This window comes from Nymphaea colorata, chromosome 7 (assembly GCF_008831285.2).
Source record: "Nymphaea colorata isolate Beijing-Zhang1983 chromosome 7, ASM883128v2, whole genome shotgun sequence".
In the NCBI taxonomy this organism is placed as follows: domain Eukaryota; kingdom Viridiplantae; phylum Streptophyta; class Magnoliopsida; order Nymphaeales; family Nymphaeaceae; genus Nymphaea; species Nymphaea colorata.
In genome coordinates this window covers 8,718,461-8,745,463 of record NC_045144.1, presented here as the reverse complement: position 1 = coordinate 8,745,463, position 27,003 = coordinate 8,718,461, and the positions used below count along the sequence as shown (strand labels likewise).

At 41.2% G+C, this 27,003-nt stretch overlaps 1 protein-coding gene across 12 annotated transcripts; it reads right to left on the bottom strand.

Moving 5' to 3' along the window:
- Positions 1–3,516: 3,516 nt before the first annotated feature.
- Positions 3,517–26,251, bottom strand: LOC116257375 (uncharacterized). Of its 12 annotated transcripts, none has more exons than XM_031634060.2 (13): positions 26,089–26,251; positions 25,740–25,892; positions 24,076–24,763; positions 9,038–9,339; positions 8,865–8,948; positions 8,613–8,746; positions 8,399–8,496; positions 7,968–8,056; positions 7,741–7,855; positions 7,509–7,663; positions 6,056–6,126; positions 4,692–4,806; positions 3,517–3,778 (listed from the first exon to the last, which is right to left on the bottom strand). In XM_031634060.2, the coding sequence occupies exons 4-13, from the start codon at positions 9,278–9,280 to the stop codon at positions 3,629–3,631; spliced, it is 1,254 nt and encodes a 417-aa protein (XP_031489920.1). In that variant the 5' UTR covers positions 9,281–9,339; positions 24,076–24,763; positions 25,740–25,892; positions 26,089–26,251; the 3' UTR covers positions 3,517–3,628. The 12 variants fall into 12 exon arrangements, with proteins under 12 accessions (XP_031489920.1, XP_031489909.1, XP_049934615.1 ...); XM_031634049.2 differs by having other exon boundaries at positions 8,399–8,499; positions 25,981–26,248; XM_050078658.1 differs by lacking the exon at positions 24,076–24,763 and adding an exon at positions 25,120–25,187 and having other exon boundaries at positions 8,399–8,499; positions 26,089–26,248.
- Positions 26,252–27,003: the final 752 nt, after the last annotated feature.

The window sequence follows — 27,003 nt, the reverse complement described above, 5'->3', positions numbered from 1 at the left end:
CTATGTTGGGGAATTGAGGTGGTGGTTTGCCCTATTCTTCAGCAATTTTCTTAACCTCTCAAGCTAAAACTTATTGCTAAAATGAGGAAGATGCTTGTCATTGTTGTTTAGAAAAAGCTGTAAAATTATCTCCAAGAGAAGAATCTTAACCATGTTTTCACTTTTGCCCAAACTGTCTCAAGTTGAGCTCAGTATTATCACTAGTTCCTAACATGATTTCAAAGGCAAATTATTTTAATGAAGAAACCTTCATAAGTCTAGACTTAGCAAGTTTTATTGGAAATTTTTGAGAGTTCAAGGGCAATATTTATGTTCTTAGGTTATACAACTACAATCGTGTTAAATGGTGCCCCAAGTGAGTATTCAAATTCAAATGGGGAGATCATCACTTTCATTTTTTGTTTATAGCTGTTATATTGAGATTTTTGTGTGATTTAAGAAAAGACAAGCTTGATGCATCTAAGATCAGGTCTTCAGTTATCTCCAAAATTAGTAGAGCACCAATGTTTTTAACTTATGAAGATGATATTCTTCTGTTTAATAAGACAAACAAATGGTCCATCCAGAAAATCTAGTATATGCTTTTGAATTTGGAGAGTCATTCAGTTCAAAGGTCAAGTCCATAAAATGTTAGATTGTTCGATACAACGAGTCATATTCAGGATTACTTATCTCATCATGCTTGGATATGATATAAGTAACCTTATGATCACTTATCTTGGACTTTTGTCATATTGTGGCCACCTTACTCTCCTACATTTTGAGGTGCTTCTCAATAAGATAGACTACCATTTAGCCTTTCTAAAAATCTCCACCTTATCTTTTAGAGATAGGATGCTTCCTTTAGCATGTTGTAAACCCTATTATTAGCAATTGGATCACTACATTTGTGTTGCCTACTCCAGTTGTAAAAAGCTTCAAACAGTTATGGCTTGCTTTTTATGGGGTGATTAAAGTAATATGAAGAAAGAACATCATATTGCATGGAAGAAACTGTCTTCTTGAATTGAAAGGCAGCATTGGTACTTTGTGGCTAGAAAATATCTTTGCTAAGTTTGTCGTCTTGCAAAGAGTGCAAGGAAACTTCTTGGTTCTTCCATATTTTTATTGCAAAGCTGGAATAAATCGAAGGTTCCACCTATTGGAAGCCTAGTATTGGTACCATCCGCTTCTAGCAGGATATATGGTTTAATTGTGCCCACCTCATCCGACATCCAAATGATGAACACTACGTGCACTTTGGGCAAATTTCAAGTCTCCAGTCAGGCATGTTTCGAATTATGGCCTCGTTCTTTTGTCTCAATTTAAACCTGCTAGATAGACTTGTTTTGAATAGGTTGAGCACACCAAGGAAGGTAGGTCAACTATGATACCTAGCCAACTCATTGCAATGCATGAGATCTAGAACTTGATTAGGAATAAACACCCGATTAAATAATGGTAGACATGGATCATCCAAGAGTACTAAAGTGTACGCCACAGGTCTAGAGATGTTGAGTTGTCTCAATGTGCAAAAAAGTGCAGTAGGTTCAAATCCGTTGTGTAATCTTCTTGTTTATTCCTGGTGGCTAGAATTTTCTCGGTTCTCATATCCTTAACAATGAAACCAAGAGATGTAAACTCAAAGCAAACTTTCATGTAAATTGGCTCATAGACAATAAATTATTTGTAATGTGTGGTACATGAAGATCATTGCATAAAACAAAAGAATTTGGGTAAGGAATCAGTCTTGTCAATCATATATGTAATTGATGTACACTGCCAACCAAAATAGAATTATGAAAAAAAGGCTTCAAACTAGATAACTTACCATCATAATTGACCATATGCAATAATGCTCGAGTACCAATATACCATTCAGAGCCTTGGGGTTCTAAAACAATCATAACTGCAAAAGCTAGGCCATGCACTTGTTATGGCAGTTTAAAGTAGAGTAGTTTCTCTTGCCACGTATTTGACAGGTTAGGCCATGAAATTTGCTCTTTGATTATTCTTGATTTGAATCTTTCTATTGTGACGATGAAGCATTGTCATTTTCACCAGAATTTCTTTGAGCAAATGTTTTGCTTTTGAAATTGAACTTGTAATAGAATTTTTTTTTTATGCGGATTGCGGATACTTTAGACTGCTTCGAGTTTGATGTCTCTAAAGAAGTGGGACAATATCATGGTTGGAAGACATTAGACGTTTCATCTTTGTCGTGACAAAGGAATCACACACTATTTTCAAACCTCGTAACAACCAGAATGCCTTTATCTTGAGCCAGTTTTCCGAAGGCAGCAAGATCATCACACACATTTTCTAATATGCTCATGTAATGAGACAGTCTTCTTTTTAATAGTCGATAATTGTATTAGACAAAATCCCCTTTTTGTAAGTCTAAATCTAGGGTATAGTTAGGGACAAGGGTTTCCTAGATTTCATTGGATGTCTTGAGTCCCATACCAAACCCAAAACAAACTCTGACAGGGTGGTTGTAATCCACCACTTAAGAAGTCGATCTGCCTTCTTCCAGCAAAGACGTGATTTGGTACCTGAGCTTAACAGCAGCAATGTTATTTGAGTCTTCAATCATCTATTTTGACAAGTGAACATCATCATTAAAAAATATTTCCTCCATATCCTAGCTTTCCATCAAAGCAAGCAGTTGTACGTGCCAAAAGAGAAAGTTCTCATGGTTAAGCTTCGAGTAGCCTAAATTGGAGATGTTATGGGTAGACAGAGGGGATGTAGACTGAGCAATTGAGGAAGAAGATAAGTTGGTGCCTTGGCGGTGCCCCCTGATACCGTGAGAAAAAGTGAAAAGAAACTAAATCTGCGTGGTTCAGTTCTTGGGAACCTACATCCATGGGAAAGAGCAGATCAGAGACCTACTTCCTTGAGTTTTTACATGCTCAGACAATTACAGAAATGTGGGTTTAAATAGCTATAATCCCTCAATTATTTCACCTCACACCGTGGATCATGAAAGATTCTATCTTTGTATGCTTTCCATTCAGTATAGGATTGGATTCTCAATCAATTATGGTGCCGATTGCGTTGCTATGTCCAGCATAAGATTTATCCTTCATTCAATCACGATTTATATTTTGGACAGCTTTATCAGAATTATTTAGACCAGCTCTACCAGCTTTGTTATCCTCAATAGTTCTAGTATGAATTCCATAAACCGTCAATCAGAAATAAGCAGCGTCAAGGACATCAAAACAAAGAGAGAGAAAAAGGAGCGAGGCAAAATCCTGGAGTACTTGTGGAGGAAAAAAAACACCTACCTTGAGATAATAATTTTGGAAGTTTTCCAACTCTTCCTCATTTTTTTTATAACGTTTTGCTTTGACGCCGTTGGCAGCCCTACATCTCAGAAGCCCCGCCTTCTCATTGCTTACCGTAAGAAGAAAGTGTTTGAGAATTATTTTATGAAGCCACATTGCAATCTTTAATTTCTCAAATATAAGTTTGTGTTGGTTTGACTGCATATATAAACTTAAGGTTTTCAAATATAAAGAAGCAAAAAACTGAGATCGAAACCTATTCACGCGATATTCATATACACTCTTCCCCAAAAGCATACCTGCTACCAAAACTGGCGATCCTCAGCATTGCAGGTGGAGCATTAATAAAAGCAATTTTATGAACATAACTGAACCCAAGCAAACTCCTCACAGTAGCTGGTGCTTGCTTCACAAGAAGCAGCACAGGTGTATACAGCAATTGTGGCCCAATCTAGAGAATCTGAGTCATTGCTCACTTGGAAATAGTAAAGCAGCTGTGACAGAACCTACAAAAAAGAAAAGAAACCTGTGATAGATGCACCATGGAGCACAAAAGAAGGCATTTTTCACCTTAGAAGCGGGTTTGGTTTCAGTTGCTAGTATGCGACCAGAAAAATTGGCTATTGAGAATAAGTTTAATGTTAGAACGAAAGATACATAATACCGAGTCCATAGTTTTATATGTAATTAGACTTGGTATCTGCCAGAATCAGACACCAAATTTGCCAAGAATTTTTATAAGGATCCTGGATCCAAGTCTGGTTGCTGATTGGATGCGATTTTCTTTACCCAGGTCTCGTAAGAGTTGGATTCCACTTGAATATCAGAAAAACGATTGTAGCAAAAAAACACAAATATTGATTATTTAGTTTTTACTGTGGTAAACCAAAAAGTAGGGGGGTTCAATGAGTAGAGAACTCAAGCTCAACTGGAACTTGGTCAGCCAAAACTTGACTCGAGCTTGACTCGTAATAAACGAGTCAAATTTGAGTTAAGAAATACACTCGCTTAAATAAACAAATTAAGCTTGAGCTAGGCAGGCTTGGCTTGCTCATACTCAATTAAAATCGTGGAAAAAAAATGTGTAAAAGGAGTCTTACAATGAGTTACCTGGTTGTTCACTTTGCGTTACAAAATAAACTTTTTAATAAACAGCTTGGCTAAGCTCAGCTAAATCTGAGCTCAAGCTTAACTGAGACAAGTCCGAGCCTTCTTAAGCTCGAGCTTGGTACCACAAGCTCGACTTGACCTCAAGCCCAGCTCGTTGAGCTTTGGCACTGGAGCCAAATTCGAGCTGGCCCAGCTCAGCTCAAAATTGGTAGTGAACAGCCCTACCAAAGAGGCACGCAAATGATGCTCATTTGTGTTCAACTTCAAGTACTTCCAAAGTAGAATAGATCCACAAAATAATTCACTCACCTGGAACTCAAAATATCGAGGACTATGACAAAAGCTGCAATTAGGAACATCAGCTTTAGAGGGCTGACCACTAACACCAGGCCACAGTGGTTCTGCTTTTACATCTCTGCAGTACCTGAAACCAATCAAACAGGTACAATCAATAACAAGAAAGAGGGACTCGAAGACTTGTCTACATAAGCTGCAAAACCCATATAAAGTTGAAGGATAAATAGAGCTTATGCTGATCAGGACTCAGCATTGTAAAATGAGACATTCAAGCTTTAGTTCCAAGTACCATCTTCATATCTGAATAGATGCATAGTGCGAGAATGATTGTTACAGTGCTAGAGAAAAGTTTGCCAAGCTAGAGGGAACCATGTAACTTAGGATGCAATATGATGGAATAGCGACCCAAGAAGCACATTATAAGCAGTCAAATGGATGAACCAGTATTTAGACGTACTAAATAAGAACTAGAAAATGGTCATATGAAACCGCATAGCAAAACAGATACTTCAAGAAGGACGGATCTTGTCAAGATTCATTTAGGTCAAAAAAGAGGAATTTGTGCAACACCTTGCCTCAATGCCTAACAACAGATTTCAAAGTGGCATAGCAGGCAAGGAAAAACCAACCAATGTGTTCGGAAGCACGTTCTTGTATATAAAATAAAGAGGAAGGTCCCAAAGCCAACAAACCCATGGATTACAAAAATGGAGAATGAACAGGGTAAGACTGCAAGAGGAAGGTCTTGCAAATTTAAGCTTAAGCAAGAAGAAAAGATTATGCAATGACTAAAAAATTAGATGATGCATGATGACAAATAGCATTCAGATATTTCTAGACAAATTTGCTGATGCTAACATGGATAGATGCCAACTGGTTCAACAGATACAAAGCAAACATTGGTATGTTTGAATTCTCAAAGAGATCCCAAAAAAAGACTGCAGTGTTTGGGGAAAATAGTCATGTGGTGTAATTGTTGAAGGCCACTGGATGTACTGGAGATATCGAGACTTCTACAGCCAAAAACTTCTTGGAAGTGAACTAAGAATTTAAAAGACAAGAAGACAGTTAGATATGTGCCCCACTGCTCCACTTCTCTTTCTCAAACACTTAGAATGCCTCTACACCTCATTTTTTCACAACTTACTTTCACTTTTTGACATAGTTTCCTTTGTTGATAACCAAAAGTCCACTAAGTCTCCATTAAACAGAATTCTTGATACATACCTTTAATAACTTTTTCTTTTTCATTTGTTTCTTCAGAATGAATTAACTCACAGACGAGCTATCAGATTATAAACTAGAAATAAGTAGTAAGTTCTCTTGGATTTAAAACTTGGTTGTTCATAACAGTAATAGGGAAAGAAAAACACTACCTTATAACCTGGTCAGGGGCCCTTGCAATGCGCTCTTGGAAAGAAGCCCAATGTTTTTTATCTTCATCTCCCTGTACAAAATGAATATTTAGTCGAAAGGGAACACTCATGATCCACAGGACACTTACAATAGAGTTTGGATCTCATGTGAGAATAACACGCCATGGACAGGGTTAAGCCAATGCCAGACAGTCCACTCGGTTATTAATTTTATCTATTTCATTTACGATGGTCATTACTTGTGCATCATCTATGTTTCTTCTTTTTGGCTTTGTAATTCACTAGGGAGTAGTAAGTACATGCTATGTCACCAAGATGCGGGATGTGGGTGCGGGTGCTAGTACGGCACATCTTAAAAAATTTAGGTGCGGCGGTGCGGCAAGATTATTTATTATTATTATTATTATTATTATTATTATTAATTTATAATAACAATAAATAATAATATATATGACAATATTATCTATAAACCACAAAAATATTAAATATCAAAATCAAAATTGCAATTTTCCCCCTTCCTTTCTTTCTTAATAAGGAGGTTGGGTTCGGGGTCGGAGGGAGGGGCGAAGCGCTCCGCTGACGAGGGTTATTCCTATAACGATTTTGGTTTTAGGTAGGTCGAATTGGATCAGAATCCAAATCCAGACCCAAACTCTATCGCTCGAAGAGGAAGCCTGACGGGTTCCCCTTCCTCGTCTTCCTCTCCATCTCCCTCTTCGTTGCCCTCTCAATCTCTCATTCCACAGGTGAGCATCAACACAGAGAAGAAGAAGGTGGAGGAAGGAGCAGTGGCAGCGGCAGCGGCAGCGGCAGCGGCAGCGGCAGCGGCAGCGGCGGCGGCGGCAGCGGCGGCGCAGCGGCGATTTGGGTAATTAGCTTCTTCTCTCTCCCATCTCCCATCTGTTTCCCCCTCGCTCGAGCCCTCTCTGTCTGCACCTCTCTTCCTCCCACACTCCTCACTCGCCCTCTCTTCCTCTCGCGTTCAGTCCCCCTCACCCTTGCTCTCCTTTTCCCCCAAATCGTGTCCCTTTCTCCGGCACTCCTCACTCGTCCTCTCTTCCTCTCGCATTCAGTCCCCTCACCCTTGCTCTCCCTTTCCCCCAAATCGTGTCCCTTTCTCCCGCACTCCTCACTCGCCCTCTCTTCCTCTCGCGTTCAGTCCCCTCACCGTTGCTCTCCCTTTCCCCCAAATAGTGTCCCTTTCTCCCGCACTCTCTCCCTCTCCCTACCGCCCTCTCTCCTTACCGGTTCGGTTTGGGTGCGAGCTTCCTGATCAAGTGCAGTTTGGCTGCAAATCTGGGTCGCACCCGCGTCGCGTCGACGCGAGTGCGGGTCCATTTCTGCCGCACCCTGGTGGCACAGAGTACATGACATTTTGGTTCCAATTCACCCTTATAGTTGTTCAAAAGTGCTCCTGCAATGATTCCTGTTTGATTGATTCATGAAGCCATACCTCAAACTTGTCCAACAATGACGTTAGATGTTCAGTTGTATTGCCTATTGTAACCAATGAAGACTCGTAGTTTTCCTCCTTTTTATCCACTTCATCATATGTGGATTCATCATCATTGACAATTTCATATTCTTCCCATAAGGAAGAATTAGCAGCTGAAACAAAAAAGAATTTTATTAGTGTCCAAAGATTTCATCACACCTTATCTAATCAGATAAGTTAGTCAACTGACCTTCATTAGGAATTCGTGGAGAAAGCTTGGCTTGTGCACCAGCAGGATGAGAAGCTTGTGAAGCAGTGCTTATCTGACGGCATTCAATTTTGTGTCCAGCACGCCAATGCAAAACCTTCACAACAGAGCAAATGAATTTATGTTGGAACTTCATGAATGGCAGTTGAATCAAAAACACACCGAAAAGAAAAGGAGAGAATAATAACCGCAGTAATAATAATAGTAACCTGATGCTTTTCAGAGCAATAGCGTGCTTTTCTACAAGAGCCACAAATCTTCTCTCCTTTCCATGTTGTACACCAATAACAAAGTGCAGCTGGAACAAAAATTTGCAAGAAATAACACTAAAATCAGACAAAATCAGAGCTGGGAGAAAAATAATGAAGGGTTTAAATATGACAAATTATGTGTTGATCTCTTCATTGAATCAAAGAACTATGTCACCATAGGAGGAATCCAGTAACATGTTCAGCCAAACAACATACATCATAAAGAGCTTCCTAATGTTTGAAAACGTGATAAAAATTTTAGTAGTTTGATAGCAATATGAAAGCGATAGCACAGTTAGACCTTCATACTTATCAGTTCACATAATATGTACAAGATGGAAGTCATCCAATCAGGGACTGTTAACAAATGAACTGAAACTTAAAAGTACCTCCACCACTAAGTGGTGCATCTTTGCCATCATATCTTGGTGGTTCATTGGAGTAGAAGGGATTTGCCCGTGGTAGTTGGCATCGAAAAACCTTCACACTTCTAAAACATGCACTTGTCAAAATCTTAAACTCAGAAATTATCTATACATGACTACAAACAAAACAAGAACACAGCAAACACTCAAAGGAAATTGAGAAAAACAAACACTGCACCTTCGTGATTGTACTCCAACCTCCCCTCTTCTTTGCGTAGCCTGGTCTTTCCTAAGGCACTCCATGGAAGTGCACATGAACACGAATAAAGACCGATGAAAGGTCGATTCTTTCTCTGAAATTGGAGCATAAACCTTGCCAAAACAGTCCAAATTTCACGGCTCCATCCCAAAGTTGAAGAAAATATAAACTTGCCAACAAATTAGAAATCAAAACCCCAATCTCCAAAATTAAAGTTATGGAGCCTACTACCTGAATCAAAAACTGAAGAGGCACCCCACAGAAGCCACAAAGAGTAGCATTCCCATATGGTAAATTAATTGGATCCAACCATGCCTGACAGCACATAAAGCAACAAAAAACCTCAATAATTCTGTAAAACAAGAAAAGCAATACTAAATGCCAGGCATAGTAGCAAGCCTCACCGGAGCACCCCCAGCCTTGCATGGGAAGAATTGGCGGAGAAGAGAGATTGGGTTCTTCGGCTTCTCCACAAAACCTAAAGTAACAGGAAGATCACTTTCTTGTTCTTCTTCCTCCTCATCTTCTCCTCCTTCAAATTCTTTGTTTTCACCTTCTTCAATCTCTTCATCCTCTTGCAGGTGTAGACGAGAGAGGGGAGCACCAAAGAGTGACGAGTGCTCATCAAGGTCTATTATTTCTGGCATCCTCTGCAAGTTTGGGTCTCTTGTTCTCTTCTATTTCTACGTGGTCATAACCTTGCTAGCTGGTACAGTGGTGGTAGGGTTTTAGAAGGAAAGACACTAAAGAAAAGTCATTATGGACAAACGGGAGTGCCAACAGAAAGGTTTAAAATTAATATTATATATATATATATATACACACACACACACAATTAAACTTATTACAAGAGGGGAGTAATCAATTTTTTGTCCAACTCAGTAGATCTAGATCCTGTAAAGACAGACATTGTACCCAATAGATACCTTTCAACCAAAAACAGATCTGGTATCCCAATTGCCAAATGCTGTTATGCAAACTTTTTATAACCTTACATCTCAAACTCCAATTTCTTTTGAATCGAACCATCCAGTAATAATCACAAGACAAAGAATTTGGAGGATCATCCAATGATTTAAAAGAGAAATAACTCGAGGAATGCAATTCACAGCAACAGTAATGTGGTAAAAGGTCAAAATATCCCCAAAGTCAGAATGAGAAATCTTATGAATTTCATCTTAGTAGAACAACAATTTTCATATAATCGTCAAAGCTAACACACACTCAGGGCCAAATGATAAGTGATTCATGTACAAGAAACTAAGGGATGGAAAAGAAAAACAGGGAGGTCACACCCTTCTCCACTTATTGGTCAAATAAATGCACAGTAAGAAACTTTCAGTATGACTAAACAAACAAGTTGTATATTGACCCCAACGATGACTATGTAATTTTAGGATTATGGATGGGACATCTGTACCTATCTCAATTCAAGTTTCTCATGTGGGAACCCAGATCCCGTTCTGTGGTAATGGGAAAGGCTCCAAAGAATCTACAACTTGAAAAAAAAATAATATTTTGACTTGAAGAAAAGATGAGCAGAAGAAGAATCCAGAAGCATATTTTCCTTGAGTGACACTTGGCATTTAATAACAAAACAAAGAGGAGGCCTGCAGTAGTTTCAAAGAGAAACTTTGCTTCAGGATCAATTTGGTCTCTTGAGAAGGACGCAATTTGGTGTATAGAATAGAAAATGGTGGGTTTCCTCAGGGAGAGAACCATGTATAAGCAGTTAGGCATTTGCTGAACACTAACAGAAAGTAAATGGTATACTTTTAGGGCACAGTTATAAACAGTTAGAAGCATTTACTGAAGATTTACAGACAAATAAGTTATATTTTTGGTTTACAGTTACAAGCAGAGTTTGAAATTCCACGACACTGCAGCCCACTTTAAGACAGCTTTCTCTGGGGTCATAAGCTCAATTTTAGTGGCTCTCACTATTCTCTAAGTCATTATTGCCTTACAGGTACCCGGTACCTGGCCCGATCGAGCCCGGGTTTCGGCCTGAAAAAACCAGACCGGGCCGGCCCGGGTTGGCCCGCAGGGCCCAATTCAGCCCGGTATTTTTTTTTAATATTATTTTTATTTTAATAATGATATATATTTTACTATTAAAAATATATTTTATATTTAAAAATTTATTTTATATTTAAAATTTTATTTTTTATTTTAACCGGTCTGGCCCGTTGCCCGGGCCTGGAAGTTAATCCCTTTCTATGTTGCCTAAGTCACCTCAGTGCGGGGTGCAGTTGCGGGTGCGGGATGCGGCAAATCTCAAAAAAAAAATTAGTGCGGTTATATATATATATATATATATATATATATATATATATATCAAATACTCTAATAGATAATACTCAAAAACATCATTCGGTAATAACTAATATATATATGATATATATTAGCAGCACATGTAGGAAACTAATATATCTTAGCAGCAACTAATATATCTTAGCTGCACATATAGGAAACTAGTATATAACTCAAAAGCACCATCTCACATGACTTTCTGAGCTGAAACTCATACATGCTCAAACAACAAACCTCATAACTAATATATAACTAAGAGTTTAGGTTATAACTAATAACTAATGAACAGCATTCCTCAGCAGAAAAAGCATGGCTCGGATAGAACAGAAATACTAAAATAAATTAACAAATAACATTGTAACAACTTTACGATGTAAAGAAAAAAAAATAAGATAAAATATTTTAACAAAAAAAATAACAACAAAGAAAAAGTGAAAAACAGCATAACAGCATGCACAAATTGGGGCAAATCGGTAGGAAATAGGGCAACACATGAAAAAAACGAAAAAAAAACAAGATATTCAACGTGAAAACATTTGGAAGCAACAAAAAAAAATGAAAGATTTGTAAAATCACGTTGTTGTCGCCAATTCACAAGCGCACCACCGAAAGTCACCTATGTTGTTGCCGATGCTCACCATCGCTGTTGCCGATTCAATCAACGTCGTCGAACACTGAGGTTGCCACAAGATGGAGGAGGGATGACCGCCGCAAAAATCAGATTCTCGCCGGAGGAGTGGTCGAAAGTCAAGAGGGAGGTGGCCAGCGCTCAAGCTTCCTAAATGCGTGAGCTTCAAAAATCAAACTTAAAAATTTACATTAAAAAAAAAACGTATCGATAACTCACCCACGCGGGTGCGCATAAAAAAAAAAGTTCGCCTAAACCTGTGCAGTCAGCCACACAGAACTCACCTGGTGCCGCGTCAAAAGCGAATCCTCATGCACCAAGGGTGGGTATCGGGTATCGGGCCGGGCCGGCCCAATCCGGCCCGTCGGGCCTGCCAGCCCAGCCCAGGCCCGGCCCGATAATATTGTCGGGCCGGGCCGGTTATCGGGCCGAGCCGGGCCGGGTACCAGGCCTGGCCACCAAAAATTAGGCCCGGCCCGACGACCTCCCTCCTCTTGCCCGCCGACCTCGACCGCTCCAGCAACGCCTGCATCGTGGACTTCGGCCTTGCCAGCCTCGCCTCGCCAGCCGTCGCGGCTCGACCGACCGGATACCGCGCACCGGAGGAAGTCACCGGCTGCCCTGCCGGAGGAAGGCGGCGTCGACCTGCCGCGATGGGTTCAGTCAGTCGTTCGGGAAGAGTGGACGTCGGAAGTATCGGGAAGTGAAGCGCAGCAACCGCAATCTAGGAGGTGGACTATCCACCATCTGCTCCTTTCCTTCATCCTCTCAGTCTGTTGCTTGCGCCCCACGGGGCACTGACACGCCCATAAGGAGCTAAGGTGTGTGTGTGCCAGGCCGGAAAGAGGGTTTCCGTCTACGAGCTCTTTAACGGACTCTCTTTCTGTTTCCATTATTTGCCAGGCCGGAAAGAGGGTTTCCGTCTACGAGCTTTCCCTTTTCTTCTGTTTCTTTGTTGGTTGATGGATTTTGATGAGTATGATTACTTAGAGCAAACCGTTGAGAACCCTGGATTGCATAAGGCATCCACGAAGGGTGGGAGTGTGAATTCGGGGAAGCGGCAACAATCCGAGAAGAGTTCCAAGGATAGGGATGATGGGGATGGGGAGATCATGGAGAGAGCAATCGCCGTCCCACGAATCCTTCGAAAGGGGGAACTGGGAAGGGGAAGGGGAGGGAGACGGGAAGGGGGAAGGAGAGACGGGAAGAGGAAGGGAGACAGGAAGGGGAGAAGGGGGAGGGTCGGAGGGAGCCCGGTAGTCGGGCCGACCGGGCCGGCCTATCCGGCCCGACTGCCAGGCTGGCTTGTCGGGCCCGGGCCGGGATTTTCCCGGCCCAAACCCAGCCCATACCAGGCCCGGGCTGGGATTTTCCCGGCCCATACCGGGCTGGGCCGGCCCGCCGGCGGCCTGGCCCGATGCCCAGCCTTATCATGCACACACACACACACATGTCGTATCGATGCATGTGCGGGCGCCAAAGTCACACACACAAGCGACTTAGCTTGTTACCTTTTCTATTCTGGTCTGCATTTTTATGATATGGTAAATGTCGCGATAGATTTTGAGAGAGCGTGAACATCTTATTCAATAACCCTAGTCCTATGTTAATATAGGACAAAGAAAGGATCAGGAACTTTACATAAAAAGTCCACAACTCCACACTAAAAATAATAAAGGAAGACCTATAAAAATAACCCTTTAACTTCTACCATCCTTTACATCCTAGACCCACTATATAAATATTACTAACTAACGCTCCCCCTCAAGCTGGAGCATAAAAGTCGATCATGCTTAGCTTGTTTGGTAAACACATCTGTTACTTGATCCTCTAAAGACACTTGAACAATAGATATAACTTTTGGCTGCATCATATCACGAATGTAGTGACAATCAACCTCTATGTGTTTAGTTCTCTCATGAAAAACAACGTTATTCGCAATGTAGGTGGCAGCCCTGTTATCACATCTCTTCTTCATAGGAAAATCCATTGAAACGGCCAAACTAATAAGCATAGCTTTTATCCATGTCATCTCGGCTACAGTCTAAGCCATAGCTTTATATTCTGACTAACACTAGATCTAGCCACTATAGCTTGTTTTTTACTTCTCCAATGGTACCTCCAATGAACACATAGCAACCACTGGAGGATTTTCTATCATCTATATACCCAGTATAATAAGCATTTATAAAGGCCTCCACATCCAAAAAATGTTCCTTTTTGATATAATAGACCTTTGCCAAGAAAAGATTTGATATATTTTTTAGAACTGCCATTGTTGCATCCCAGTGCACCTTCTTAGGTTTATCCATGAACTGACTCAATTTGCCAACAGCTAGTGAAATATCAGGTCTGGACACCGTGTTACATACAAAAGCTATTCATCAAAGGATCTATATGATTTGCTATCCACAGATTCAAACTGCTCATCATGGAGATGGAGTTTGGGATTCATTAGAATGGAGGCAGGTTTAGCACTTAACATTTCAGTTTGTTGCAATCAATCAAGAATATACTTTCTTTGTGAGAGAATCACACTTTTACCTCTGGCCACCTCTATTCCCTAGAAGTATCTAAGAGGTCTATTAGAATATATTGTAATGGGGAACCGGGTCCATATCTGGACCCGGTCCTATGGGGCACGGATACCGAGGCAGGCTCGGTACCCTAGGCAGCACTCTTTCTCTTCCTCCTATATATTCTTCACTTACATGTAATTGTTGGGTTAAGTGAAAATAATTTTCTCTCTCCTAGGGTTGCGGTTTGCCCCTAGGTCAGAGCTTTCCCGTGGTTTTTCACCTCTTTCTGAGGTTTTCCACATATATTGTGTGTGCTTTCTCTGCTCTCTCCTTGTGGTTCGTGTTTCTACATGGTATCAGAGCCACCGCGTGTGAGATCGTTGGTGTGCAAGTAGTGCTTTTCCGCCGTTCACGTGCCGCCTCCGTTGCCGTTTCCAGCACCGCCGTTGACACCGTTCTCAGCGCCGCTGCTGTCGTTGTTTCCAGTGCTAACGCCGTCCAGGAACGCCGCCGCCGTCCAGCACCGCCGTCGTTCCCAGCGCCGTCGCCGGTGTGGTTTCTTTCTTTGCTGCCGTCGTTCCCAGCGTCGTCCTGTCGCCGTCGCCGCTCCCAGCGCCGCTGTCGTTATCAGCGCCGCCCTGCCGCTGTCGCCGGTCCCAGCGCCGCCGTCGACTGGGTTATCTCTGCTGCCCTCTTTTTTTGTTCCGCCGCCGGCCGGTTGTGACCTTCTTTGGGGATTGCAATGGCTGACGCAGTGATTTCCAAGATTGATGATGCCCTGGACACGGGCAGCAATACCAAGGGTGAGAACTTGCCTGTTCATGTTACCTCCATTCGGCTGAACAAGGATAACTATCTCTCGTGGTCTGCTGCCCTAGAAATCGGGATTACTAGTCGTGGTCGCCTGCACTATATCACTGGGGAGAAGCCTGCACCTTCTAAAACTGATTCGCAATGGCCGACCTGGGCGTTGGAAGATAGTCAGGTTAAAGTATGGATTATTAGTTCGGTTTCCGCAGATATTCAGCCTTTGATCTTGCATAAATCGACTGCGTATGATATGTGGACTGTTCTTGCACGTATGTATGGTCGTAAAAAGCGTGTTTTACGTGCATATCAAATCAAACGTAGCATATATGCTCTTAAACAGGGTGATTTATCTGTTGCCTCCTTCTATGCCGCCCTGAAGACCAAATGGGAGGAACTGGATTATCATGTGAATGATGACTGGAAATGTGGTGTTGATCATGCCCTGTATTGGGAAAAGGAATGGATGGACCGCACCTTTATCTTCCTTGGAGGCCTGCGTGATGAGTTTGAAACCATTCGGAGCCAGATTCTTAACTGTGATGAGATTCCTGGAATCGAAGAGGTGTATGCTCGTATTGAGTCTGAGGAGCAACGGCGCCAGATTATGCATATTGACTCCCATCAGGGGAGTTCTCCAGCAGCCTTTGTGAGCCATACTTCAGGAAAAGGGCAGCGTCCTACTCGACGATGCAGCCATTGCAACAAAGCGGGTCATTCTGTTGATTTTTGTTGGGATCTTCATCCTGAGAAGCGTCTCGTCCGAGGTCGTCCTCCTCCTCATCGCCGTGCTCCTTCTGTGCCCGAGCCTAGTCCGGGGTCGTCCAATGTTGCCAAATCCAAGCTCTCCTCAGATCAACTCAGAGAGTTGCAAGCATACATTAGTCGTTTGTCTACCCAGGATGATGCTTCTACTTCTGAGGGGGCTAAGTTAGCCCAGGCCCTGGTTGCTACTAGTGATCAAGGTAATTCCTCTCTCGGTGATTGGATTGTTGACAGTGGGGCTACTCATCATATGACAGGGGACTCTACGATGTTTCAAGAGTACAAGTTGACCTCTGGGCAGCAGCGTGTGTCTATGGCTGATGGTTCTTCTATCTCTGTAGCTGGAAAAGGGAGTTTATCATTACTGAACAAATATTGTCTTCATAATGCCCTGCATGTTCCCAGTATTCCCGTAAATTTGTTATCTGTCAGCAGTATTACCAAAGAGCTAAACTGTAATCTAATTTTCTCTGCTGATTGTTGTTTCCTGCAGGACTTGGGGACGGGGCAGAAGATTGGGATTGGTTCGGTTATTGATGGTCTCTACAGACTGCCCGTACAAGTTGCTTTTGCTTTGATTTCAGCCATCAGTGGACAGTTGCCTGGCGTAGAGGACAGATCCGTCATTATGCATTGGCACGAGAGACTTGGTCATCTTCCATTCCAGTTGCTTAAAAAGTTGTTTCCTATGATGTTTCATTATGTTTCTTTGGACACCTTCGCATGTGAAGTGTGTCAGTTGTCTAAGCATGTTAGGGCCTCGTACCCTATTTCATTCAATAAAGCCAACCGTCCTTTTGCTTTGGTTCACTCTGATGTTTGGGGTCCTTCGGAAGTACCCACTTGTCGTGGCTTTCACTATTTCATGACTCTTATTGATGACTACTCCCGGTGTACGTTCGTGTATTTGTTGAAAGAACGTAGTGAAGTTCCCGACATTGTCAAAAACTTTGTGGCATTTGTTGAAACTCAATTCCAGACCCTTGTTCAGACCCTTCGTACTGACAATGCTCGAGAGTATGTCTCCCAATCCCTTGATGACTTCCTGCGAAGCAAGGGTATTATACATGAAACATCTTGTAGCTACACACCTCCTCAAAATGGCGTGGCTGAAAGGAAGAACCGTCATTTGTTAAATGTCACCCGGGCCATTATGTTTCAACGTCATGTCCCTAAGCGGTACTGGGGTGATGCACTTCTCACTAGTGCTCATCTCATTAACCGTATGCCTACTCGTGTGTTGAATGGTCATTCCCCTTATTCTGTTTTGTGGCCTACTCAGAATCTCTGGCCTTTGACCCCTCGGGTGTTTGGGTGTGTTTGCTTTGTCCATGACCATAGTCTCACTCTCAAGAAACTTGATCCTCGGTCCATCAAAGCGGTCTTTTTGGAGTATTCCTCCACTCAGAAGGGATACAAGTGTGTTGACCCTAGCACTTCCAGAGTATATGTCTCCAGGGATGTTACTTTTCATGAACATGAGGCATACTTTCCTGCGAATCCTCTTCAGGGGGAGTGTCTAGGTGACAGAAGGGAAGAGTATTCTTCGCATCAGTTGATTCAGTTCATGGATTTCTTGGATTATACGATTAGTTCTCCAAGTGTGGAAGACGTCAGTAAGGACAGAGACAGTCAGATGGAGGGGGGCCCTGTGGAAGAACAGTCTCGAGGTCACCTATCTGGTCAGGTTTACAGCAGAAAGAAGAAGGATGTGATGGAAGACGTTGATGTTACCAATCCCAATCTTGTGACCTCCCCGGATGATCCAAGTCCAATGAATGAAGAACTTCCCATAGCCCTGCGCAAGGGCACCAGGTCATGTACTTCTCATCCTATTCAGAGATTTGTTTCATATGCAAAACTCAGTAAAGACTACAAGTGCTTTGTTACCTCTTTATCTATGGCTGTTATTCCCAGGTCAGTGGAAGATGCCAGGAAGGATCCTAAATGGCTACAGGCTATAACAGAGGAGATGGACGCCCTGGAAAAGAACAATACGTGGGAGGTTGTTGATATCCCCAAGGGAACTCACTTAGTTGGTTCCAAGTGGGTGTTTAATGTGAAGTACAAACCTGATGGCACTGTAGAACGCTATAAAGCTCGTCTTGTTGCTAAAGGGTTTAGCCAGAAATATGGGATTGACTATCTTGAGACGTTTGCTCCCGTGGCGAAACTGAAGACCGTAAGGGTCATCTTAGCTCTTGCAGTGCAAAAGAAGTGGAGCATGGACCAACTGGATGTCAAGAACGCCTTCTTGAATGGTCACCTTGAAGAAGAAGTCTATATGAGCATGCCGCCTGGATATGCTCGAAACGGGAAGTGTTGCTATCTCAAGAAAGCTTTGTATGGTCTTAAGCAGTCTCCTAGAGCTTGGTTTGAAAGACTAAGGGTTGTTATGAAGACTAATGGGTATAAACAGGGAAATGGTGATCACACCCTCTTCATCAAGCAGAGAAATGGTCTGGTGAGCCTTCTACTTGTATATGTTGATGATATGATTGTCACAGGTGACGACGAAAGGGAAAAAAGGAAGATGAAAGAAACGTTAGCTGCAGAATTCGATCTCAAAGATCTGGGTAAACTAAGGTATTTCTTGGGAATTGAGATCGCGCGATCTGAGACTGGGCTTGTTATGAGCCAAAGAAAATACACTTTGGATCTTCTGAAAGAGACAGGTAAACTGGGATGCAGGCCCTTTCTTACCCCAATGAAGTCTGGCACAAGGATAAGTATCAAATCTGGGACTATCTTGGATGAGGAAGGAAAAGGGAGGTATCAACGGCTGGTTGGTAAACTTATTTATCTCACTCTTACTCGCCCAGATATTACGTATGCTGTGGGTGTGTTAAGTCAGTTTATGCATGCCCCTACTGATTGTCATTGGAAAAGTGCTGAAAGAGTATTGGGATACTTAAAGAATGACCCAGGGAAAGGACTGCTCTACACTCGACAAGATCGACTAGGCATTGAAGGATACTCTGACGCCGACTGGGCAGGATGCACAGATACTAGGAGGTCTACCACAGGATACTGCATCTTTCTTGGAGGTAACCTTGTGGTCTGGAGAAGTAAACGACAAGAAGTTTGTTCCAGGTCCAGTGCTGAGGCTGAATACAGGGCGGTTGCTATGGGGGTTACAGAGATGTTATGGCTCAAAATTCTTTTAGCAGATATTGGGGTTAAAATGGAAGAGAAGATGAGGATGTATTGTGACAACAAGTCTGCTATTAACTTGGCAAATAATCCGGTCATGCATGATAAGACCAAACATGTGGAGATCGATCGCCACTTCATACGGGAACGCATAGATTCAAAGGAGTTGATTCTGCCCTATATGAAGTCTGAAGATCAAGTTGCGGATGTCTTAACTAAGTCTTTATGTACATCTCAATTTGAGAAAAATATTAGCAAGCTTGGCATGTTTGATATGTATGCCAAGCTTGAGGGGGAGTGTTAGAATATATTGTAATGGGGAACCGGATCCATATCTGGACCCGGTCCTATGGGGCACGGATACCGAGGCAGGCTCGGTACCCTAGGCAGCACTCTTTCTCTTCCTCCTATATATTCTTCACTTACATGTAATTGTTGGGTTAAGTGAAAATAATTTTCTCTCTCCTAGGGTTGCGGTTTGCCCCTAGGTCAGAGCTTTCCCGTGGTTTTTCACCTCTTTCTGAGGTTTTCCACATATATTGTGTGTGCTTTCTCTGCTCTCTCCTTGTGGTTCGTGTTTCTACAAGGTCCAAGATCTTTAGTTACAAAATGTTTTTGTTGATAAACCTTTGTGTTCAAAATTTTTTGTTCATCGTCACCTGTCAGAATAATGTTGTCCACATAAACCACCATAATATCAATCCCTTTAAAACTCTTCTTCAAGAATAGTCAATGGTCTGAGGGAGATCTTTAGAACCTGTATCCAGACATAATGAAAAATAATTTATCGAACCAGGCTTATGGACTCTATTTTAAACCATATATATCTTGCTTTAATCTTCAGACTTTTCCACACTCCCCCTGTCATGAAGCCTAGTGGCTGCTTCATATACATTGTCTCATATAGGTCTCCATAAAGAAATGTATTTTTAACGTCAGTCGTCAATCTGAGACATGCTCCAACCATAATGAACTGCCACCGAAATAACAAGCTGAATAGTACCTACTTTGGCAGCAAAAGAGGTCTCAAAGAAGGAGACCCCATAGACCTGCGTGTACCATTCTATTGACCCATCAAATTGCCATTGGATTGAGAACACCCACTTAGAGCCCACGATGTCATTCCAGAAGGAAGATCAATTAAATCCCAAGTCCCTCGAGAAAGCAATGTATCCATTTCTTCTTGCATGGCCTGGTGTCACTTGGGATCAAGAAGACATTGCTGATCATTTAATGGAATAGGCACTGGAGACATGGCAGTAACAAAGTTCTGCATATCTTTTCCAAGATTATCAGGTTTGAGAGTTATCCGTCGCTCTGATAGCATGTCGCGATAGATTTTGAGAGAGCATGAAAATCTTCTTCAATAGCCCTAGTCCTATGTTAGGATAAGGGAACGATCAGGAACTTTACATAATAAGTCCACACATTAATTAGAAATAATAAAGGAAGACCTATAAAAATAACACTTAAATTCGACTACCCTAAACTATTTACAAAAAGAGGGTCCACTATATAAATATTAATAACTAATAGTAAGATTGTTTGTCATTGTCAATGATGCATACTGCCATCTCAGTAACTTTTTCATTGAACCATGGTTCATCTTAATGGTTCTGATTTTATCCCAATAACTCAAGAAGCTTCTTAGTACTGAAAATCTGAGGACCATTGATCTACCTTACATTCTCTTTCAACAAGAGAAAACACCAACTAGAAATGTCAACATGCTTGTTTGGACATCCTCTGAAATCCTTGGACTACTCATCCAGATTTTCATAAGCTACTAGTATATCTTCATTTGAAATATAAGCATTTGCATCTTCAATTGGGATGATTTTCTCTCATTTCTATGATTGTCACATCATCAACGATAGGCAGAATTATGTGTTCCTCAATTGTCAAACCACCAACAGAATCTAATTGATTCAATTCCCTTGTGTTGTATTTTGTAGCACTATCTTCGAGGGGATTGATAGAGCTGGGAATATAAGCTCTTGTGAGGTGTCCATGAAAATTGTTCCGCACAAAGAATAACAAAAGATATTGTAGGTTGGGTTTTTTATAGTAAAAAAGAAAAGCCCTTTACTGGATGTCTATTTTTTCCTCAATGGTCTGTTTTCTGTGATGCATTTAGTAGAAAAAAACAGTATAATTAGTAATTTCGGTGCAATATCTAGAACAAAGAGAGCAGTTTCAATAATATACTTGTCAATACAATTTTTGTTAGAGAACATTTAGAGTCTATGTCACAACCAAGAAAGAACTAGACAGGATGACTACAGAGTGCAGAGGATAATGACAACAAAGCCAAAGCATTTGCAATGTTATCCTTGTAGCATTTGCCTTCTGGAACATTATGGCAGACATTTGATGGTGCCTCGAAACAATCTAAAGGGAAGGCACAAATATTTTTCCAGCAACCCGAACCTCGTGCCATGATTGAAGAATGTAGAAGAAGGCTATGTGTACCTGCAAGTGTCCGTGCAAAAGGCAAAAGAGAGAAGATGAACAGAAAACAGCAGAAGTCGAGGTGGACCCGAACGGCAATCTCAAATAGAGCAACCCCTGTTGGCAAAAAAAGACGAACAATAAAAGAAGAAGAAGAAGGGCAGAAGGGGAAAGTTGCTCTCCACAACAGGAGAACCGCAATATGAGAGAGACGGCATGATGGTTACCTGCAAGCTCTAGAAAGAGAGACCCGGACTATGAGCTAATGGCAAGATGGAGGAGAAAAAACAAGAATTTCAAACAACAAAAACACTACAATGTGTTCCACGGGTGGGGTAGTTCCAAATGAGACATAAAAGTGCATTCTAGGAGGACATGAGAACACTGAATTCCTTGTGGTCTTCTGTCCAGCGTTAGGTGTGTGTCACACGTTTTTGAGAAAACAGCACTCCAAAAACATTGTTGATACCAAACGTGCTATAGTGTACAGGATATCTGTCTCTGTTTAGGTGAAAAAATAATCTACATGTATATTTTCCTGGTGGCCCACTAGCCATGTAATGCCATTTCGCCTTTCTTCTTATCATGGTTTCTTATTTTATTAATTGTTTAATTTATACTTTATAGTAGCACAAGTATTTTTAAAATTCGAGCATGCAATAAGCCACTACTTAGCTTGCTGAGTAAGAAAATTTAGCAACAACATCTTCTAGTTTTAGTCTATAGGTTTTATAATCATTTTTAGCATAGTTTAAAAAATAATTTAGCAACAGTATCTTTAAAATTCCAGCACGCTAGGTAAGTGGTTTATTGCATCTTTTTGTGAGTTGTAGGCCAATTTAGTAAGTACATATTTGCTAGTTTGTGTAGGATTACATATTGCTAGTTTGTGTAGGATGCCATTTACATAACTCTGCCTATCTAGTGGGCACATTGGATCTTCTTCTTCATGGTTGCATAGTTTTCTTAGTTGCTAGTTTTTGTTTCAGTGTTTGTTGCATGATTTTTTTAGTGATAACCATTGCTTAATCTCTATCTTGGTTCATGCATAGAGCTATAAGGCTCTTCTGGTCTTAGTCATTAGGTTTATAGCCATTTTTAGTTTAGTTCAGATCATATTTGATGCAGCTCTTCTATTTCTAAGTGGTCATCACTTAGCTAGCTGGTACAATGGTGGTAGGGTTTTAGAAGGAAGGGCACAGGAGAAAAGTCATTATGTACAATTGCACAATGCAAAATTTTGCAACAACATTGTATTTTTTTTAGCAAGTTGAACCAAGGCAACATAAACAATATGATATAGGTCTTTCACTTAAGGTATATGAGAGAAGAGCTTATTATGTACAATTGTACAGTGCATGCAAAGGTCACCCCCGCATGGCTCTACGCGGTTGTGGAACGCAGCATATGCGTCCACTGAGAGAATTGCTTCTAACCCACGCACACCCCCTTGCGCATCCAAATGTTACGCGGTTGTGGAACGCAGCATATGCGTCCACTGGGAGAATTGCTTCTAACCCACGCGCACCTCCTTGCGCATCCAAATGTTACGCGTGGGGAACTCATTTGATTCTCCAACAACGGACTTGCACTTTCAGAGGGACGGATGACCATGATGCATTTATACGCTTCGTCGCTACACATTCCATATGCATTGCTTTCTGCTTGACTTAGCGTTCGATTGGATCCCACATGCTTTCCGAGCAATGCATAAACTGATCAAGCAATATATCCTTTTACTGGCTTGGCCGGCCATACGTAGTCGATCGGCAACAATCTGGCCCGACTTCCTAAAGAGTTGAGCATGATCTTCACAGTTCACACTAACATGCCTTCTCAGACAACAAGGAACTATTGGTGAATAATGCGGATGAAGTTAAGCAGTAAGCTGCAATGAATGATAATAGTATTGACCTACCCATCAATCTCCCAGATTCTGAGTAGCCTTTCTCCGACGAGTACTTTTTCTATAGTTTGTGCAGTATCAGGAAACGGATAATGCATATGCTGCGTTCCACAACCGCGTAGAGCCATGCGGGGGTGAGCAAGTGAATGCTCATCGTCGAGTCACTGACTCACTGAGTACACTTGATTTTTGTTATGGGTTCTTAATTGCATCCACCTGGGTGAACTGCAGGATTTTCTTATAATATGAATTTTACAATCTAAGAATTTATTGTCCATAGTTGCTCACCGCTTGAAGATCTAGCAATAAGCTTCCTGCATGATGAACATAAACAACTCTTTCTAGCATAGTAGACAAGGATTTGATGTTTACCTAGATTCAGAAGTTACTTTCGTTCTTAAAGGAGAAGCAGTGGAGTGAAATGGTGAAAGAAGATCAAAATGAAGGTGGAACATAGTTACACTGGCTTTAGTATTTATGTCATTAAGAACTTCAACACTTATGACGAAAATCCATGATTTAGGACATTAAGAGCAATGCATGATCACAGATTATTCACAGAAATTAAAGCCGGCTACCTAGACAAGCAAGGGCACACGATGATGAAAATAAAAATGTCACAACAAGAGCAAAATTAAACCCACAATGAGAAAGCAACCTCTGTCAAATACAAGAAAAATTTGATATAAAAATGAGAATCGCAATCAAACAAAAGAAAAATTAATACTACACTAGAAATCCAAGTAGAAAATGACAATGAAATACGTAAACTGGCATACCACAATCTGAAAAGATAGCAAAAATGACTAACCCTATCAATCAATAAACCTGATATACTAGTGTTTGTGAACTAGGGTCGACATGAAGTGATCAAAGCAACCTCATTGAGAGGGGCCTAACCATGAGAATAAGGCGTCGACATCAAGGCAGCGGAGATTGACCTTCCCCCCAGTGAGTGGTCAGTTGCGGCTGACGTGGTGGCATACAGCAATGGGACTCAAGATGGGTCTGATGCAGTCCAAAGAGAATCGACAACCAGGGTGTGCTGAGGCGAGGGAGTCCGTCCTTTCACTCACCGGGGAAGGGGCCGGCCGCAACGGGTAAAGGGATTCAGGCCGAGTATAAAATTGATAAAAAAGTAGGAAAAAAAAAACGAAAAAGATCCCTCTAACGGCTGCCAGCAGATGGCTCTTGTTGCAGGATTGCAGCAAAAAGAGGCAGAGCGAAAGTGTTACGCCAGTAAGTTTTTCAGAAAGGCTGTTTAGGACATTTTCAAACTTCTGGAGAGTTGAAAAAAACTCACTCATCGCGCTACTTTTGGAGAGTTGAAAAAAGACTCATTCATCGCCTCCCGCGGGCCATGCCCCTTGCGGGATATTAGTGGTAACCTCCCTCATGCAGCCCTTACAGTCACCATAGAGACTTGCTGAAAAGTTTTATTAGCATTCTAATAATTTGTCTTCTCATTATAACCGCTTGCCTTCAAATATAACAGCCTCTGTTCACTGAGTTCTAACTCAATTCTCAAATATCTGATTTCTTAACAAGTCAATCTCTGTAGTATGACATAGTCTGATGTATTCCAACCCTGCTTGTAGACATAATTTAATTCTTTCGTCAAACAGCTCAATCATACATGATAATTGATATAATGAAATAATCATGAAATATGATTTAAACAACTCCAAATAGCTATGAACATCTAAATTTAAATCTGTTTAGCATATAACTTAACAAATCACAGTTAAGCAAGAAGTCAATCATGTCCCAACTATTTTATTTATCTATTTCATGATCCATACAACAAATAACTAAATAACTCGTAAACAAAATTCAGCTACGCTAACAATCTAATGCATGTTGAGACTAACCATCAATGCTTCAACAGTCTAAACAAACAAGAAAATATGCTTTAAAAAAAAATTATACTAAAAATCTGTTCACCAAAGAAGAAGATACTATTTAATACTTCCTCCAGGCACGTCCTTGGTGCGGTTTCCGAACCAGCCCACCTAATGAAAATTAAGTAAACACTAATGAAAATTAAGTAACATGATCAGTCATTACTTCAACGATGTTTTCCCATTCCCCTAACGTGTTCAGCTGCCTCACCGCAACGAACCCTTCATGCTCATCTAGTTCAACTTCTCACTTCTATAATAATAAGCATCTGAATGTCAGACGAATCCTCAAAAATCGCCAATCTGTACATGACTACTAAAGCCCTCCAAAGGCTGACCGTATGCAATAAAGCACACTTGCTAGCCCAAGAAGGATGTTTCCCCTTAACTGTACAGACAATTGATCCCTCTAAGCTCAGTTCATTCATTTTTTCCCTGTCCACGCAAACTCTTACCAAATTAAGAAAAAATCCCCCAGATATTCAAACCGTATGATCCATTCAGCCCTCTATAAACAATTTAAAATATCATTTCTATCAAGAATCTCATGCTAAGACTGATAAAGACCAGAATTCTCTAGAATAAATTAACAAGGCAGAGATTCATCTAATCTAGAAGGGAAATTTATAAATTGAAGAAGAAAAATAAATTTGGATGACTTACCTCCACTACCGTCCCTCTTCTCCTCTATCTCTCACTCCTCGTCTCTTCTCCCCTCGTTCTCCCTGTTTCTTTCTTCACCTCTCCCCTTCTCGCTTTCTCAAACTCTTGTCTGTTTTCTTTAAAAGGAGAAGGGCGGCACGATAAAACCCTCCCCTTTGAACATTACAAAATCGACCCACGTTTATTCAAAAGCACACCTTAGTTTTAAAAATTTTCTAAACGGACCTTTTAAAAAACTTACTAGCGTAACGGAAAGACTGCCGATCGGTGAGAGAGGCAAAGGCAGCCGACCGGACTGATTTCCGACCGGCAGCCTTCAACCGAGAGAGAGAGAGAGAGAGAAAGTCACCTCTTCGACCAGGTTCTTCGCGGTCCGGAGAGCGCTTAGAAAGCCGCCGGCGTGGTCTCAAACTGGAGGAGGCTCAGAAGGGTGCTGGCGTAGCCGTTGAACGGTCGGAGAGTCATCAGTGAAGCCTTCAGAGGGGCAGGGGTTTTTGGTTTTCCGAAAAAAAACCCTTTTTTGTTAACGGGGTCTCGTCGGAAAAAACAAATGTGGAATTTTTTTTAAGAAATAAAAAATGGGAGATGATTTTAACAACCTTTTAAAAAAGAAGAAAAAAGTGCACGAAGCGTTCGCGAACGCTTCAAGCACCAGATGCGCACCAGCCAGCATGATGCGTGCATATCACTTGTTAGAATTGGTTGCACACATTTAGCAACAGATAAGAATTTTGCTTATTAGGTTTTCTAACAATTGGTTTTGAAGTTTTGAAATCTTTTTTGTGAAGAAAAATAAAGCTACACTCTGGATATCTCTTTATATTTTTTTAAGTTTTTTTAAAATTCAATTTCCTTTTGTGGTCTCTGATGTGTGGTATGTTTATTGACCAAATTTCATAGATTTTGGAGTTGAATAATTGGGTCAAAATCTGATTTCACCAAACTCTATTTTCCTAACGACCATGTTTTTAAGAAAAAAAAACAGGACAGCTTTGGAACCTTGTTTTCAAACGTCTAACTTTTGATTTGAAGTTGATTTTTACAATTTGGGAAAACGAGTGTTTTAGTTTAAAGAAGGGGTTTTAGTTGATGTATTAGCTCCAAAAACTCATACATTTCATAAAATACCGACACCATAGATAGAGTGTTCTTGGTAGGAACTTTCAATGAGTCGAGCCAACTCAAACTCGTTTGGTTAAACTCGACTCAAGTCTGACTCATAAGTTAAACAAGTCAAGTTCGAGCTTAACTTATAACTCGAGTT

What these genes read in the sequence shown, in the direction of transcription:
- LOC116257375 (XM_031634049.2), bottom strand. Translation starts at nt 9,280, where the DNA reads ATGCCAGAAATAATAGACCTTGATGAGCACTCGTCACTCTTTGGTGCT. An exon ending in TCCACGAATTCCTAATGAAG is followed by an intron (nt 7,664 to 7,740) that starts GTCAGTTGACTA and finishes TTTTTGTTTCAG; the next exon opens with CTGCTAATTCTTCCTTATGG. An exon ending in GCCCCTGACCAGGTTATAAG is followed by an intron (nt 4,807 to 6,055) that starts GTAGTGTTTTTC and finishes GATTGGTTTCAG; the next exon opens with GTACTGCAGAGATGTAAAAG.